General features: G+C 37.6%; 1 protein-coding gene across 2 annotated transcripts in view; it reads left to right on the forward strand.

The window, feature by feature from the left end:
• Positions 1-3669: 3669 nt before the first annotated feature.
• Positions 3670-18413, forward strand: part of LOC145980701 (serine/threonine-protein phosphatase PP1-beta catalytic subunit) — a 35239-nt gene continuing 20495 nt past the window's right edge. Inside the window, exons 1-3 of one of the 2 annotated variants that reach the window (XM_083113762.1) lie at positions 3698-3764; positions 13996-14052; positions 16788-16919. In XM_083113762.1, coding sequence (XP_082969888.1) covers positions 3713-3764; positions 13996-14052; positions 16788-16919 — 241 coding nt within the window. In that variant the 5' untranslated portion in view covers positions 3698-3712. Of the gene's footprint in view, positions 3765-13995; positions 14053-16787; positions 16920-18413 lie in introns of both variants that reach the window. The other variant, XM_083113763.1, reaches the window with a different exon arrangement.

The following is an 18413-nucleotide window of genomic DNA, read 5'->3' on the forward strand; positions in this document are numbered from 1 at the left end:
AGTCTTCGAGATCCTGTTTGTTAGAATGCAACACTTCAGCACCAGATGGCACATGAGAACTCCCGCCTTTTGCTTGGGGAAAGTTGTAAGCCGTCTGAATGTTGCCTTACAAATTTCTGACCGCGAAGGAGCAGTGCTACCTTCGCCCACCGTATCTGGGTGGAGAAGAGCGCGTCGAAACCCTAGGTGTGTAAACCTACGGACAAAGGCTTACAGCAGCGTTGCAAACCTCATGTTTAGAAAAAGAGTTGTTCATGGACGTCCGCAGTATTTCTTTCCACCAGGGAGGATTAAGCAAAGTATTTTTTTTCAGGGGTTGGGGTAAACTAGGTATATTTCCCTTCTCAAAATTCAATTTGAAGTTAACATTTTTCTGCAACGCCCTTACAATAATTAACAATTTGATGTGACTGTATATGTGTGAAAATGGTGGGCATTCATTTTTCAGGAAGTGTCTCCTCCCCTTTTCCCCTTCTGGACATCCATGGTGTCGTTTAAACTCCGAAATTATGCTACATACTACTAAATTCTTCTTGGATTTTCATATTATAAATATTAATTTATAACAAAAACAAATATAAATTCGAATGGTTCAACCAACGGCATGGGTTCGACGTTATGTGAAAAGTTTGAGAAAATTCAACCACAACGAAAAGCGGCCTGTTGTTTTATTTATATCTCCAACTTACAAACGACTTTTTAAAGTTGTGCGAGATTTAGCACCGTTATGCTTGGGTTGGCTTCACTGAATACGCGCCAGCGAGACACAGGTCCTGCAAAGGAGGGGCTCCAGCGTTGTCGGGTATGAATTGTTGACTGCAAAGGAAATTTGAGCCGGTGGTGCTTCAAGGAGTTTTTTTATCCCAGGAACAGGGAATTCTGAAGCAAAAAAACTAACAGGAAGGGGAAAAAGGAGAAATCTAGAAATGAGCGGGATACGGGAAAACTAGATACACATTGATGTGCTAAATTCTTGTTGTTTCTGTTTTTCGCTTGTAGGAGAGCATAAACATTAGAAATATTAAGATCTCTGTTTTCCGTTTATGTATGAACTCAGCTGGTAATAATTTAGCTAAAAAGTGAAATAAATAAGTAAATAAATAAATAAATGTTAATGAAAACTGAAGATTGAACCAATTTTACAAATTTCATGTCAAATGTGAACCAAATATTATTAATTACATAGTCCGTGATTCAAACACTCTTCGAACAACGTACGAAAAGTCTGTTTATGATCTTTTAGGTGCTAGATTTGCTTTTACACTATCCTAAAAAAACACTTACATGTCCTTTGATATACATTTCTGGATATATCCCTACAATTTGTGAGCATTTATTTTATATTTCATATTGTATTTTTTTTTTACTAAATATAGGGAATTTTAAGGCAAAAGGGGAATTTATTTATATCCGAAAGGGATATTCCCCTTACAGTCCGAAAGATCACTGCTTTGAGCAGTGACCGATTTTGGATCTGGTTTCTTTTTGTTTCCCCCTTCTTGTTGTGTGTTTGTTAAAGTCTAGAGGTATTGCTTTTGCGAATTCCATCTATTGAAAAGCGGACTGTCGTCCGTCCCTGTGCTGTTGTGTGATAGTGAAGTGCATTATGAAATAAAATGAGCGTGATTGTGCGGTGGGGTGGAGAACTTGTTGAAGACGCTGTTGTTCAGCAAGGATTTAGCCAAGAAGAAACTTGTGGATATAGGTAGGCCCACCCCTTCCTTCTCTAGCAGAAACGAAAAATAAAGTAGTAACAGAAACGAAAAATAAAGTGCGCCGATTTTGCGATTCATGGTACGGAGCTGATACTTGGTTATGCGGTTGTAAAAAGTATTCAGCACTTTTCTGTTTCCTTCTGTTTTCGTTTGTTTATTATTATTATTATTATTATTCATTTTATCTAACTTTGCATATTTTTTTATCGATATTACTAATTGTGATAGGAATAACACTGACTTACTTATCAGATAACCAGAATTTTTAATTTAGTGAAAAATTCCAGGGAAGTGTTCTGAAAAAATTGGGGGGGTGTCGATGTGTGAGGATAAATCACTAACCATGTTAGCACAAAAATAAGCACAACGGGAAATAGCCTTCGTCATGCTAGGCTTACACTGTTGGAAAGGTCACGCTCCGCCACTGGTGTAAACCGAATACATTCGGGAGAGGCTCGAGCCCCCTAAGCCCCCCTTCAATACGTGCCTGAAGTTACTACAACTCTGTAAAATGATTAACTGGATACTCTTCCAGCTGCAAATTATTGTTGTCCTTGTTTGTTCCTGAGCAGGGAGTTTGGAACAGTTCGGGTTTTGTCACAATTTCTACAAATCTAGCGGACGTCATGAAAAAACTCGGCCATCTGAATGTAATTATTTCATTGAGGACGTTTGAATTACAAGAATACTCAACTCTACATAAAAATGTCAACGTAATATACAAATAGAGAGATGAAACAGGATTCGACCAAACATTTATTTCCTCTGATCACTCATAAATTGCTTTCATTATTTTTTTCTTTTTTGTGCATCAACAATTTTGTTTTTAATGTTTTCTTTATATTATATTATATTTGCTTTAACAATGTTATTTTCATAATTTTAACGTTCTTCATGTATGTCACTTCTGGCAATTTGTAACATATATATTTATTTAGTTCATTTCAGTAAGGGTTGAATTTTAATTTGTCTACTGCATTATATTACGACAGGCATGGGAGGTGGGGGGGCAATGCAGGTCACCTGTTCCCCTGCCTGATTTAGCACCGCACGCCACTGCATAAGGACATTCCTTCCGCTGACGCCATGCGGAAACTTTCTCTAAAAAAAACAAAGGTAGTGTCTGCTGCCACGTTCTTTTTCTGCTGGAACCTCAAAAAAGATGCGCGTGGCAGCAGTCTCGGTCTTTGTTAATCGTGATTTCATCATGCTATGTATGCAATTACGTCTGTAACACATACTGTGAAGTTGTAGCGATTACTTTCACAAAAATGTTCTAAATTACCTGTATATTCAATCCCACTAATCATAAACTTGCATTTCTCTCGTCTTAATCTGTTCTTAAGATTTGTAACATCCTCTTAGCAGACGAATTACGTGGCAGAAGCAAATTTGACGCTTATTCTTACTGCTGACACGTGCGTGGCAGCAGACTCGGCCCTAAACAGAACGCTGCGCCTGCGCTTCCGCCTAGAGTCATGGGCATCAGGAAGGGGGGCCGTGGCCCCCTGGAAAACGAAATTGAACAAAAAATTACATATTTCACACATATAATTTATTTTCAGCCACAATAATGTATGTTAATTATTGTACGAACATGATAAATTCAAATTTAAGCAATGTTTTTTGATGGATGAACACTATTATTGGGGAAAATAAGCCATATTGCCACACCCCCCCTGGAAAAAATCCTGCGCTCGTCCATGCCTAGAGTGTCCGATAAGTCTGTAAAATAACTGGTTTCACCAGATTTACGAGCCCAGTTATTTTCGTTGAATGCGTTCGTTTCGTTAAGACTTTCGGAACGCACCCTATATTTATTTATTTTGTATTTCATCTTTCGCAATTATCTTGCTCACGTGATATATAAAATCATTGCCATCTATGAGCAGCTTCGTTAACTAGTTGAACGTCAACTTCAATTCTGATAGCAGCGACACCTGGAGAGTAATATTAGAATCACATACTTGTCGCGACGATAGCCCAGTCTGTGTAAAATGGCTGACATAGACTTAAATGTAGATAGTTTGATCCAAAGATTATTAGAAGGTAATGAAGCTTCACACTACATTTTATTCTAATATATTGCTAAGTGATGTAATATATTAATTACATTTTGCGAACACGCAACCACAAGGCTTTGTTTTGTACTATTGTATTATAATTGTATTTGGAATGTCGGATTTTGAAGTGTCCTACGAAATTATCGAGCTTAGAAAACCGACTAAGTAGAAAATGTATTCCTTAAGGATATTAACTAAATTTGTCAGTATTTTTGTTGGAAATGCTTGTTTTTTAGCAGTGTTCGGGAGATAAGTTTGATTATAGGCTATTAGAGTTACACAGTGACGTATCTCCTATGCATTACGGTCATAGGACCCTTCGTTTTCCTCTTTGTGAAAATAGACGAATTTACATAAATCGTTTAAGATAACATAGCTGTATAGGCTATGTTTTTATACTTGCAGTAGTAAGAACTTAGCATTTTGTTATTGGTAATGATTTCAATTGGAATATCTTTATTCACATCCAACTCTTGGATTTATCATTGCATAGCTTATATAGACGTACTTCTGTACGCATTATTACGTAAGTAATGAATTGCAAAGTTTAGTAACTCTTCATGTATTAGAATGTTCTGGGTGAGCGGCAGTAATCTTTTTTTCTTTCAAAAATCTATGATGTTGAAATAATAGATGTGTTACACTGTTCGTCCATTTCTTTGGAAAATGCATACTGATGACACAGTTATTGAAGTTTCGAATTAAACCTTTGGGCTTTGTTCACTTTTTTTCCATCCGAATGGTCTAAGCCTAATGATCTGATTGCTGTTAGAGGAGCTAACAGTATGGTACCAGTATAGTGAAAAAACATTTCACTCGTTTATTTCCTAATTATTTACATTTGTACTTACCTGTCATGCATAGCGGAACATTTTTGAACGTGGGATTTTGCTTTTTACATTGAAAAAAGTGTAGTTTTTCACATTACAAGTATTTATTGTTCGTTGCTAATTCGCTTTTTTTTTACACACAATATGGCGGGCAAATCTTGACTCATGTTGTCTATTGTCAGCTGATATGCAGTGTTTCCAAACTTATTAACCGAAAAATGCCGCACAAACTATTCACAGAAGATTTTTAAGCAAAAATTGATCCACAAACCATTCACGGAAGGTTTTCAAACGGTGGAAGCGGCCCCGGCGCCCACCCAGCATCGAATAACATGGGTACCTGGGGGAAACCCTGGGGGGTAAAGGTGGTCAGGGGCGTGATGCTGATCACATCACCCCCACCCACAACCGGATCAAGAAAGTGTGGGGCGTTACCCCCACACCCCCTATACACCTTCATGGCGTGGTGCTATGCACAGGGTAACACTTTACCTTCTTTTTTTTTTAGTTAGGTTGTTAGGTTAGGCAAGCAGAAAATTAAATTGAAAAAAAAAATCACAATGCAACCTTCACATGTTATCTTTTAAAACTACCGTGTGGTTGCTACACTAACAGGGGGTTACATAATCGAACGCACGGAACATTTGATTGACGTAGTCGACTCTAATGGTGGCAAGAGCTACCGTGCATCAGAGATAAATTTATGTCGAAAAGTACATGATTTACCGGCCAAATAAGTTGAACGAAGGGAGAAAACATACGAGCTTCCAAAAGTCTACAGAAAATCAGTTCCGTAGTTTCTCCTGTAAATTTGAAGAAAAGTGTTTTCACTATACCATACTGTTACCGTACCTGCTTGCTTTTGTACCATGCAACAGTGGCACAGTTTTAAAGCATTGGGGAGGGGGGGGACGTAGGGGTGCGGTCAAGTTAGATACCATGTACATATAACTATCAAATGTATTGTACAGTAATCACATTCTATATGTATCGATTAACAGGGTGGTATTTAAAGGGGATGGGAAAATTTGTTTTATTTTGCATAACCCTCTGCTTGCCAAACATTCGACACTTTTTTTGATTGAGGGGGTGGGGGCACTACACACAATTTATATACTATCACCATGCTGCATGTGCAGTTACCAGAATTTTCCCTTTCCAGAAATTTTCAAAGAACACACTGTCTGTAAGTTTTACTGACTAGATCTTTTGTTTAGAATAATTTTCATTATGCTTCTATTTGCTTTGGTGCTCTTTGCGGTATGATTATGTTCCTACAGCCTAACGCTGTTAATATTGATATGTTTTGAGTGGGTTAGGAGTTTTTTGCTTTAGTATTTTCAAACTTCTTTTCCTGCATGTGTGTGGGTAATAATTTACCACCAAAATGAATTTCCTTGTGCTCATCTTACAATTTTATATGATGCACAGCATTAGAGTACTTTAGATAGATAGATTTTGGTAACAGATCTGATTGTTTTATTTATTTCTTTTTAAAATTGTCCTAGCAGGAAGACTAATTATCGTAGAATTTTAGCAATCATTGTCACACGAAATTTGAACCTTTGTTAAAGTAATGAGCACTATTTGAATTTGGAAAAAGGTTATTTATGATTAAAAATAATAAATTAAGAATTACCTTATGTAAGCATGCGTGCTTCCCATGGACAATGTATTTTCCATTGACAACCGACTCTAAGTATCGTAGACAAGTGGGAATTAATGTAGAAGTAAATCGGGGTGATGGTGACCCTCCTTTCCCCCCGCGAGAAACTTGAAATTTTTTAGTGGGTTGGAAGGATTGTTATTCATATGTATGTTTCTTGTTGTTTTTGGCATGCAGATACGGGTTATAAGCAAGTATTTGGCGATTTTGTGAGGTATGATTTATGACGTCGTGCACACGAGGAATGCCTACATTGTTAGGTTTGGTTTTCTTAGCATAAATATTGTTGATTGTCATTCATATGAATGTTTCTTGTTGTTTTTAGCGGGCAGGAATAATTAGTGATTTTCTGAGGTATGATTTATGACGTCACGCACACGGAATGCTACGTTAGGGTTGGTTCTCTTGGCATAAATATTGTTGAAGTGAACGTCGGGAGGTGTCATGTTGTTCTACGATATTTCAAATTTACGATTTCTTCAATAGAGATCCTGCGTGTACATGCGTGACTTGCCAAGAACAAGAAATGTGTGAAGTGTAGCAGATTTTATTTTTAAGAATTTACACTTTTTTTTTTATTTCCATGGTGATTTTAGTTATGCGTTAGTTATCCTTCGATATCCGCCATTAATTTCTTGCGTGCATGATGAAAATGTCTTCAAATCAAATCAAACAGGTCCGGGATGCGAAGGATTGGGCATGCCGTTGTCACACTTCGAGGATAAATATCTCGCTTATTTGTGGTTTCTGCATGTTAAAATCATTCTCAGGCACCTTAATACATCGAAACGTGCAGATTTGAAAGAAAAAGTTGGAATTTTTGAGGGGATATGGTCGGTCACCAGCCCCTACAGGGAGGTTATTTCAGTCGTTTACCGTGAGACCGTCGGCCGCTCAGCGGCCCCTTCATGCAACAGGTCCCGGCAAATTGCGTTACAGGAAGTCTCTAACAGGAACAGCTTGTGTTGTAATGTTTCCACTTTTCACAATTACAGTTACAATTACAATTGAAATAAGCACGTACCTTGTCGCAAGGATGCTGGAAAGGTGTCCTCCCAAATACACATATTTCTGGCACCTTATTTCTGACATCTAATCTTAGTATAGACATCACTACTTTATCCTCAGTTGACAGAAAGGGAAGACAGCATCCTTGGTGCATAAAGCAAACCGAAAGCGTAAAATGATATTTAAAAGTAATAGTAATGATGATCACTAACATCGTGTGTTATAAGAGATATTGAAAATAACCTCCTTCAACAGCAATACAACACGTTTCTTACTCTCAAGAGATCCTGTCTCTCATAATTGTCTGACCACTTTTCTGCAAGAGTTTGTTTTCACGTAATTATCGTACATAAAAACTCTCTGTTCAAGACTATATTTGTTTAGCGGAATAACTAATGAATGAATAACAATTAACACACAATAAAGCACTAGTACTGAATTGCACACGAACTCAATAATACAGTATAAACAACACGCATACTGATAAACTCAAACAGAAGTGAACATGAGCATAGACTCACTACGTCTCGTAGCTGACAGTGTTGCTAACCATTTCACGGCAATGTCCCTACAGACGTAGCCAAAATCTCCCTACGCCGAGTAGAGCTACTAAAAAAAAACACCTCATGAGCATGCAAAACAGAAGATAGAATATACACATTTACTTACCAAATCTTTCTGCTTTGTGCTACCACAATTAATGAAGGAGCAAATTTACAATACATGACCCCTCCCCAATTTTTGTAATATTTCGCATACTCACTAATTGAGGCCTCCTAATCACGAATTTGAAGTTAAAATTTGGGGGTCACATGTAGAAATTGCAAAATAAGTGAAATCGAATGGTCCGCGATCGGCACAATTGCTCATTATTTACTGGAAGATTTTGTGCTTCCAATACTTAAAAAACTAAATATACATTCCTGATATTACTACGACCCCAAATTTTAACTTTGTTTGCCTAACCTAACCTTACTGTGATTGGTTCGTGGGGCTATCCGTCAGTGGTTTGTGCATGGTTATGCTTTGGCAACAAAAGGAAAGTTTTGTAGTTTAAAATACTTAACGTAACAACTAGGGCTGAACCGATAGCAATGCCAATACCGATACTTGTATAATTCCAATTAAAAATAACAAAGGCTTGTTATTACATGTGTGTGTGTGTTTAGTATTGTTACATTTTGTAGATATGTATTTTTGACAAGAGGCAATGAATAAATGAACCCACCAAACGATGCTCTCTTGCAACAATGCATCTCAACTTTGTTATAGTTCAGTGACAATCAATCAGTTGTTTCAAATAAGAAAAATATTATGAGAAGCTAAGAGCGAGGGGATCGTCCCCTCCCCCTGCAAATGTTGAGAAATGAGATCATTCTTCTTCAGCCTCCTTTAATAAGGGATGACGCAAGAATAATTGGCAATTTGCCAGCCCCAGATACAACATCTAAAAAACTAACAGTAAAACTGCAATGTAAACCCTACCTCGTCTCTTTTTTGTCCTTTAACAAAGAGAATAATAAACTGAATGTAAGGAGAGAATGATAACTTGCCAATCTCTTGCTTATATATATCAGGTGATTGATTTCACTACAGTGATATTCAGACTTAACTTTGCTTTCGCCATATATACTTTCGGCAAATTATTTCTAAAAAAGTATTGAATGCTTAGTACTATCCCTTGGCGTGGGAAGAAATCCAAACCCACCAGTACACTTTCCAGAAAGTAAGTGCAATCAACTGTTGTTCAAATAAAATTATTTCCTTGCCGCATTCCCTGTGCCGAAACCCAGTTATGCAGGTAGGGACAACAAAAGTGTTGGAAAGGAAAAGGGGGGATTAGCCCAGGTACTTGAATTTCCAGGAATATGCTATGTACTGTGTCTGAGACACGTGCACCACTCACATGAGTGATGACTGTTTTGACTGCGGGAGGTCTCTATATAGAGAAATGTACACAATAAAACGAGGTGCGTCTTGGCTACCGGGACCTCGTTGAGATTATTGTGACACGAGACTGCATCTGTAGAAGTAACTCCTACGGGGATAATTTCTCGTTACCCTTGATTTGCAAGATACTTGACCGCGAGTCTTATCTGCATATGGATCTTTGTCACATACTTGCTGTTCACGGAACTTGAGTCCATGTTCAATTAACAAGTGCACAAATACGTATTTTACATTTTTCTTCAAAGCCAAATGTAAGTTGGAAAAAGTGAACGAACCTTTGAAAAGAAACAAATGTTGGTTTTGGACGTGCTTCTAGCGACTCAAAAGCAATGGCTTCGGCTGGTATCGTTGAAAATTTTTTAACCAATACCGATACATCGGTATCGGCTCAGCCCTAGTGACAACGTCCTTGGAAACTACAGTGTGTCGGAAATAAAGTATACTGAAAGTTGAAACAGTCCCGGTTCTCCCCCGCCAGGGATTGAACCTGGGTCTGTCACATGGTAGTCAGACACCCTAACGACTGATATACCGCGGCTTCAAATTTGAAAATTTTCAGAAATTGGGTGGAACATTATGTGTACTCATATTAGTGGTAATCAGGCGCGGAGCGTCCATGTAAGCCGTGTAAGCCGGGCTTACACTTTATTAGTTCTAGTAAAATGTATGGAATTATAGGGCAAAATTCGTAAAAACTTCAAAGTTCATCTCGGCCCGATACCAGTCTTCGAGATCCTGTTTGTTAGATTGCAACACTTCAGCACCAGATGGCACATGAGAACTCCCGCCTTTTGCTTTGGGAAAGTTGTAAGCCGTCTGAATGTTGCCTTACAAATTTCTGACCGCGAAGGAGCAGTGCCTATCGTCGCCCACCGTATCTGGAAGGAGAAGAGCAAGGAATATAGGGAGAAGAGCGCGTCGAAACCCTAGGTGTGTAAACCTACGGGCAGAGGCTTACAGCAGCGTTGCAAACCTCATGTTTAGAAAAAGTGTTGTTCATGGACGTCCGCAGTATTTCTTTCCACCAGGGAGGATTAAGCAAAGTATTTTTTTCAGGGGTTGGGGTAAACTAGGTATATTTCCCTTCTCAAAATATACTAATTCAATTTGAAGTTAACATTTTCTGCAACGCCCTTACAACCATTAACAATTTGATGTGACTGAAATGAAATTATATGTGTGAAAATGGTTGACATTCATTTTTCAGGAAGTGTCTCCTCCCCTCGCCCCTTCTGGACATCCATGGTGTCGTTTAAACTCCGAAATTATGCTACTTACTACTAAATTGTTCTGGGATTTTCATATTATAAATATTAATTTATAACAAAAACAAATATAAATTCGAATGGTTCAACCAACGGCATGGGTTCCACGTTATGTGAAAAGTTTGAGAAAATTCAACCACAACGAAAAGCGGCCCTGTTGTATATCTCCAACTTACAAACGAATTTTTAAACTTGTGCGAGATTTTGCACCATTATGCTTGGGTTGGCTTCACTGAATACGCTCCAGCGAGATACAGGTTCTGCAAGAGGAGGGGCTCCAGCGTTGTCGGGTATGAATGGTTGACTGTAAAGGAAATTTGAGCCGGTGGTGCTTCAAGGAGGTTTTTTTTTCCAGGAACAGGGAATTCTGAAGCAAAAAAGTAACAGGAAGGGAAAAAAGGAGAAACCTAGAAATGAGCGGGATACGGGAAAATTAGATACACATTGATGTGCTAAATTCTTGTTGTTTCTGTTTTTCGCTTGTAGGAGAGCATAAACATTAAACATATTAAGATCTCTATTTTCCGTTTATGTATGAACTCAGCTGGTAATAATTGAGCTAAAAAGTGAAATAAATAAGTAAGTAAATAAATAAATAAATGTTAATGAAAACTGAAGATTGAACCAATTTTAGAAATGTCATGTCAAATGTGAACCAAATATTATTAATTACATAGTCCGTGATTCAAACACTCTTCGAACAACGTACGAAAAGCCTGTTTATGATATTTCAGGTGCTAGATTTGCTTTTACACTATCCTAAGAAAGCACTTACATGTCCTTTGATAGAAATTTCTGGATATATCCCTACAATTTGTAAGCATTTCTTTTATATTTTATACTGAATTTGTTTTTGTTTTTTTACTAAATATAGGGAATTTTAAGGCAAGAGAGGGAATTTATTTATATCCGAAAGGGATATTCCCCTCACAGTCCGAAAGATCACTGCTTTGAGCAGTGACCGATTTTGGATCTGGTTTCCTTTTGTTTTCCCCTTCTTGCTGTGTGTTTGTTTAAGTCTAGAGGTATTGCTCTTGCGAATTCCATCTATTGAAAAGCGGACTGTCGTCCCTGTGCTGTGGTGTGATACAGTAGTGAAGTGCATTATGGAATAAAATGAGTGTGATTGTGCGGTGGGGTGGAGAACTTGTTGAAGACGCCGTTCTCCAGCAAGGATTTTGCTGCCAAGAAGAAACTTGTGGACATAGGTAGGCCCACTTTTGCGATTCATGATACGGAGCTGATACTTGGTTATGCGGTTGTAAAAAGTATTCAGCACTTTTCTGTTTCCTTCTGTTTCCGTTTGTTTATTATTATTATTCATTTTATCTAACTTTGCATATTTTTTGTCGATACGTTACTTATTGTGATAGGAATAACACTGACTTAATTATCAGATATCCAGAATTTTTGATTTGGTGAAAAATTCCAGGGAAGTGTTCTGAAAAAAATGGGGGGGGGGGGTTGGATGTGTGTGGATAAATCACTAACCATGTCAGCCCAAAAATAAGCACAACGGGAAATAGCCTTCGTCATGCTAGGCTTACACTGTTGGAAAGGTCACGCTCCGCCACTGGTGGTAATTAGGGCCATTTGTCAAAAATATAGCTCTATGCCAGTGGAAAATTGGTCATGCACCCTATACTTAAACCTGTGATATTTTTACTATGAAAAATATTACCTTCCTGATTTTTTAATATTATGTTTGACATGTATTGATTATGCTTTGTAATAATTTTCATTGTGGTAAAACCTGGGACAAACAATTACCCGAAGTGGAGTGTTTTTTTCATCACAATATTTCACTTTATTTAAAAAAAATTCTACTTTCTGAGTAGGTGAGAGTGGTAATATAGTAATTTTCTGTTAGGGCTATCCTCCTTCTCTGCAACAATACCCAAATCATCAAAATACTCCACAGTTTCTGAGATATTACATGTTTTGTGTTACATGGTGCATTCGTTCTTCCACCAAATTTTCAAAATTTCGTAACTTTTAAAATTGTTGTTGGACAGGTCTAATATTAAATATTTGTCATGTTGGACCAAGTATCTATCAGTAAAAAAATGTGAAGCAAATCCATGACTATAAAGCAACCTTTTGTCTTTCAATGGGGTGATTTCACATGGAATCACCCATATGAATTTCTGGGACATTGTCTAATTTGTATGGAATTAGAACAGCATGCTCGTAGTGAAATGATTTTCTTTAAGAAAAGATGTGATAAGTACACACATGTTTGTATTGCTTCTTTCTGAAACAGTTAATATTGAAAGCTGAGATAAGATAAAGAGATCAAACAAGAGAGGAAAATATATTATCTTTTTGTGTCACAGGTTATTGATGATCTGAGTTGTGTTGTATTATGGAGATGCCTCTTGGTGTAGAAAATGTGTGCTCGGTTGGAGCATGTATTCCTATTGTCATTTTAAAACAAATTTACAGATATACTTATCAGCATTTGAAACTAGACCTTGATACTTAGGTGATTTTTTGCATTAAATATAGCCTACATTGTTGAAATTATACCTGAATTGGAAAATAATGTGAATTTAATTTCTGTAATGGGCCTGTCAACTGTTTTGTGACATGTCTAGTTCGCTGCACTTTGTTTTACTGTCAGCACTCAAGCATCTAGTTAGTTTCATGGTCCAACACCGACTCGTCTACTTCGTTGATTTGGTGTCTGCACCATTTGCACTACATTCTGGAGTGGTGTAATTTGTGGTGTGAGGTTCGCGTGATGCGTGCTAACTAATCAAATGAACGTTTAAAGCAGCAGACAGGTACTTGTTGACGTTTCTGAACTATTTGTCTACTTGGTTGAGTGTCATTTCCTACACCTAGTGCAGCGAACTAGACTGATCTAATGGTTCCATGAAATATATTTGTTTGCAACTGGATTAGGCATCCTTTGCATGACGTACCGAGTATGTACTTTCAAATTAAAAAAATTGCCATTACCAGGTCCATTTGAACACTCACCACATAGATTTGTTCTTCTTGCGCAGACTGATCGCTACATGCAATAGATTAAATTAATTTCAGGTATTCTTACATTAAAATTGTGTATTTGTAGCATTGTGTATGTGCCTTTATATCTGTTTCTGTCCAAATTATACACTGTGTTAACCAGTTGAACTTAGCCGCGAATATACATTCTTTACACAACAAACTTGAGTTTCGTGTAATAGTGAACTTGACAAATTACATGGAAAACAATTTTTAAAAATCTGCACTTAACATGTTATGTGTGTGAAACTTCCTGAATGTGCATATAGTTAATATTGCAAACAGCGACAGCTTGGTGTCTTGATAGAAAACCGGCACAGAAAACCAACAATCCAGTTTTAAGTTGTGTTATGAATTATTGAACTATGTGCTTTTGTTGTCATTTTTAATCTATATACATATTGTTAAAGAAGGATACTCTATGGAACCTTCCAAATATCGTGTGTCTATGACTTTGAAGTAATCAATTGAAATTCATTGTTTCAGTAAAACCTTTCAAAAGTAACAAGGCTGGCAGGGGTGGTGCACAAGAGGGCCCCGAAGGTATGCTCTTCCACAGTTAGTCCTGTTCTCCTTGCATAACCCCCTCCCCTACACACAGACTCAAATGACACTGTGTGTGCAGGTATCTTCCACTGTGCTGTTAGCCTCATAGAATAGTGTTACCAGATTTTGAGCTGAATTTATCACGGCGTGGAGTAGAATGTAAAGCATCTTTATTATTGTAAGTATTTGTTCCTTCTTTTCTTTTTCTACATGCAGTTTTCATCAGATCAAGGGTCATCGGTAAAGCAGATCTTGATAAGAACAAGTTTATTTCTTCTGTATGTGCACGTATAAGAATTACAGCTCTATTTTGATAATTTTGTAGGTACCTTTGGCCCTTCGTACCCCCAATAGAAAATGACAATTTTTGCATTGTTTATAAAGATTATTCTGTTTAGGAACATCTGTTCTATTTTGTTCACGGGATGTGTTACGGTGAAATAATATACCTTTGTTACCTTAGCCTGAAGCAGCCCAATCTGAAAGCTTCATGCAAGTGAATATAGCACCTGACACAACAATCCAAAACAACATTACCTATCGCTTCATAAACACAAAGTATCAGTGAGTCAATAAATTGACAATAGATATTAATTATAATAATGCAATGTACGAGGGTCGTTGAAGTCAATCAGGGACTTTTTTTTTAAAAAAATAGAAGAACAAATTTCAAAGTGTGGTAACTGGATTTATTTTTCCACATAACCTCCTGCTACAGTTATACACTTATCCCAGCGTTTAACTAACGCTTGTAATGCTTCGGCATAGAAAGATTTATCATTACGGCGGAACCATTGTAGGACAGCATTCTTCACTTCATCATCAGTGTTGAAATGTTTTCCTCCAAAGAATTCCTTCAGGGGTCTAAACAGGTAAAAATCACTTGGCGCCAAGTCAGGACTTGTGCGTTGAGCGGTATGTGGTCGTGCATTGTCTTGCAAAAAGAGAACACCCTTTGTGATGAAACCCGCACGTTTCTTCCTTAAACTGTTACGCACATCATGCAGAACACGGCAGTAATACTCACTGTTGATAGTGACACCATGGGCTAAAAAATCAACGTGAATAATCAATCCCCTGTTTATCCCAAAATACACTTGCCATCACTTTACCAGCAGACGCAACTGTTCGAAATTTCTTGGGAGGTGGTGATTCCGTATGCTTCCACTGCATTGATGCTCTTTCGGATTCTGGAGTGAAATAATGAACCCATGTTTTGTCACATGTCATGATGCGATTCAGAAAATCCTGGCCTTCCATGTCATAGCGGTCCTTGAATTCTCTGCAGACTTCAACTCTTCTGTGTCTGTGAAAAGCGGACAGCTGCTTTGGAACCCAGCGTGCACTCACTTTTCGGAACAACAAATGATCATGAATTATTGTGTTCACTGTTCCTAACTACAGATTACACACCCTTGCAATTTCACAACAGGTTATGCGACGATTGTCCAGGATCAGCTACTCCACGCTCTGAATGTTCCGAGGAATGACTGCTGTGAGCTGTGATCCACCACGACCGGAATCGTCAGTAATAGAGATACGGCCATCTTTGAAGTGCTTACACCATTCAAATGTCTTACTGCGACAGAGTGTCTCATCACCGTACTGAGCCTAAATTTCAGCAGATTTTCTGTCCTCGTTCACTAAAAACTTCATCACAACACGCTGTTCCATGTAGGCGTTCACACTGTTGTCCGCCATCTTCAATAACGGTCTATGCAGAAGCAGGGGAAATGAGCGCCGCCTACCAGTAACAGCACACAGTTGCCAGTTCCTACTGCACACAAAACCTCCAGCCTAGGTGTCTATTTAAACCTGGAAAAAAAAGTTCCTGATTAACTTGAACGTCCCTCGTAGAATAAAGTAATTCAAATGTAAAGAACTGACGAAACCAAAATAGGAGAAACTATTGTTGGATGTGATGGTGTTAATAAGTTTACGTTAGGAGTGTTAGGTTTGATGCTTATAGTATTTTTGGACATTTTTGTTAGGTTAGAGTGCTAAGCTTTGTGGCGTTATTATTTCATGCCTTGTTTCAATATTAGGGTGTGCATACAATCTGTTCTTACAATTAAAAGCTGGGGAAAGCACTCCAAGGTACATTTTTTGCTTACGCAGGATAAAGTTTTTTCTTATATACGCCATACTTTGGGAACTCTACAACTTCATTGCTTCAAGAATGAAGTCCTTCGCTGTTTATTTCTAGTTGTGATAAATTCAGTTTGAAATCTAGTAAGTGAATTGAAGAACAATGCATACAATAAGAGTCCGAAGTAGTGTTTTCAGTGCTTGCTTAGCATTTGCGAGATTTCATAGCATCATCTGAGATCACGAGAGTTACTGGAGGTCTAGAGCAATTGGTAAGGTTCCTCCATCCCCTGCCCCCAAAAAAAAGAATTAATGCTGGCCTGTATCGTGTAATGGTTAACATTACATACTATGAAGCCAGGAATCCTGGATTTAGATCCCAGGTAAAGCATGGATTTTTCTCTGTTTGATTTCTTCATCAGTTCATCATTCATCCTTATTGTCATCCGACAGAGGTAGGTAGAAAGCATGGTTAAATAACCAATATCTAATTAATACATACATATTATTTGCTACCTTTATAATGTTCATTTAACTGTGAATTAGCATATGTAACAATGGGATTTTTTATACTAGTTTATAAGTACGCTATATCAGGCAAGAAGTAAGGTCATAGACTAAAGATGTGTTGATGTTACTTTCAGTCCGAGGATGTCGGCCTGGGAAGTCTGTTCAAATGACGGAAGCAGAGGTCAGAGGGTTGTGCCTGAAGTCGAGAGAAATATTTCTGCAGCAACCCATTCTGCTGGAGTTGGAAGCTCCATTGAAAATATGTGGTGAGCATTGATATTTCCAGATATTTTTGTTGAAAATGATATAATTAATATGGTTTCTACCCGTCAAGAAAAATCAAATAAATCGACAAGGAGGTCAAGTCAATAAAAAGTCAACAATTTTTTCTGTCATAATGACTGACTCATTGATTTAGTTTATTTTACTTCCCTTTTCTGCCCCTTTGGCTAATTGCGAAGATGAGGATGAATGGTGGTAAGATAAGATGGATGAAGAGAGAATCACACATATATAGGGACAACTACATGATCCCCACATAAGATTATACTGATGCCAGACCCTTGCTAGTTTGCCAATTGCAATTTCGGATCCATTAATAGATAGAGAAGTCTAATTCTCTTGTAAAATACAGTGTGTTTCCATCTTAACTGGTAAGGCTTTTACATTAAATATTTATTTTGTTAATTGCTAATTTCCAACTTTGCCCAAGTAGGAGTCCTGTAAATAAAGGTAAGGAAAACTAAAAATGGCGAAGATAAAGTAATGATAGTCAAGAATTTTGGGTTTGTTATTTTGGTAGACACCCTGAATGTGAACTTTTTATTACAAATTGACATCTCAGTTTTGTCCATTATGGATGTAATGTGATCATCAACATGCCCCTTGGGTTACCCGCATATACATACTGATGAGAGGCTGGGGGACACCCATGGCTGCTTGTGCCACAGGCATTAACAGAATAAATCCCACTTTCATCTCGTTTCATTAAATCCGTTGGATTACCATGGAAGAGATTTTCCTGAACATGATTTCTGTTTGAGAGGACGTGATATTAGCAAATGGTATGCAGCAACTGACAAAGCAAACAGTAGTTATCTGCTGGAGGTTGTTGATGCCGTACTATCCTTTGGGAATATTCAGGATTCAAATGATACCTGAATTGAACCAAAGTCGTGTATAGTTCCAAACAAACTTTTCCAAAGATTTTATGAAGGATAGTGTGACGTTATCCACCTCTGGCACACAACAGTTGTCCCTGTTTCGTTAGTTCTACTTTCCAGCTGCCAGCCTTGCATCCCATTTGCATTTCGTGTTTTTATTAAGTATGTGTTATCTGATATTTTATTTCATATTCTTTATAACACGTCACTAATTTTTAATAAAATAATTTTGAATGTACCTTACGGATGTGTAGCTTTTGTAGACTCAACCTTTTCATTGATAACATTTCACTGGGAAAAGGTTAAAATCATGGTTCAGCAAAAATCACACTTGAGAAGATAGTAAGATATAGAGGTTAAAGTAGGTTAAAAGGTACACGAGTAAACACTAGAGATGAGCCAATGCATTGCTATTAGCTAATACTTTTCTGGAGTCCAGGAACTTTACCAGTCTACACATTCATGGAGTCTAATTTTCCTGAAAATGTAAATTGCATAATTTTTGTTAATCTGCCAACGTCATTACAAAGAGAAATGGATTATGTGATGCAATAATTGTCTTATGGTTAGGACCACATATCTATGGTGAACAAAAGA

The sequence above is a fragment of the Lepisma saccharinum genome, chromosome 28 (genome assembly GCF_977018435.1).
Source record: "Lepisma saccharinum chromosome 28, izLepSacc3.1, whole genome shotgun sequence".
Taxonomy (NCBI): domain Eukaryota; kingdom Metazoa; phylum Arthropoda; class Insecta; order Zygentoma; family Lepismatidae; genus Lepisma; species Lepisma saccharinum.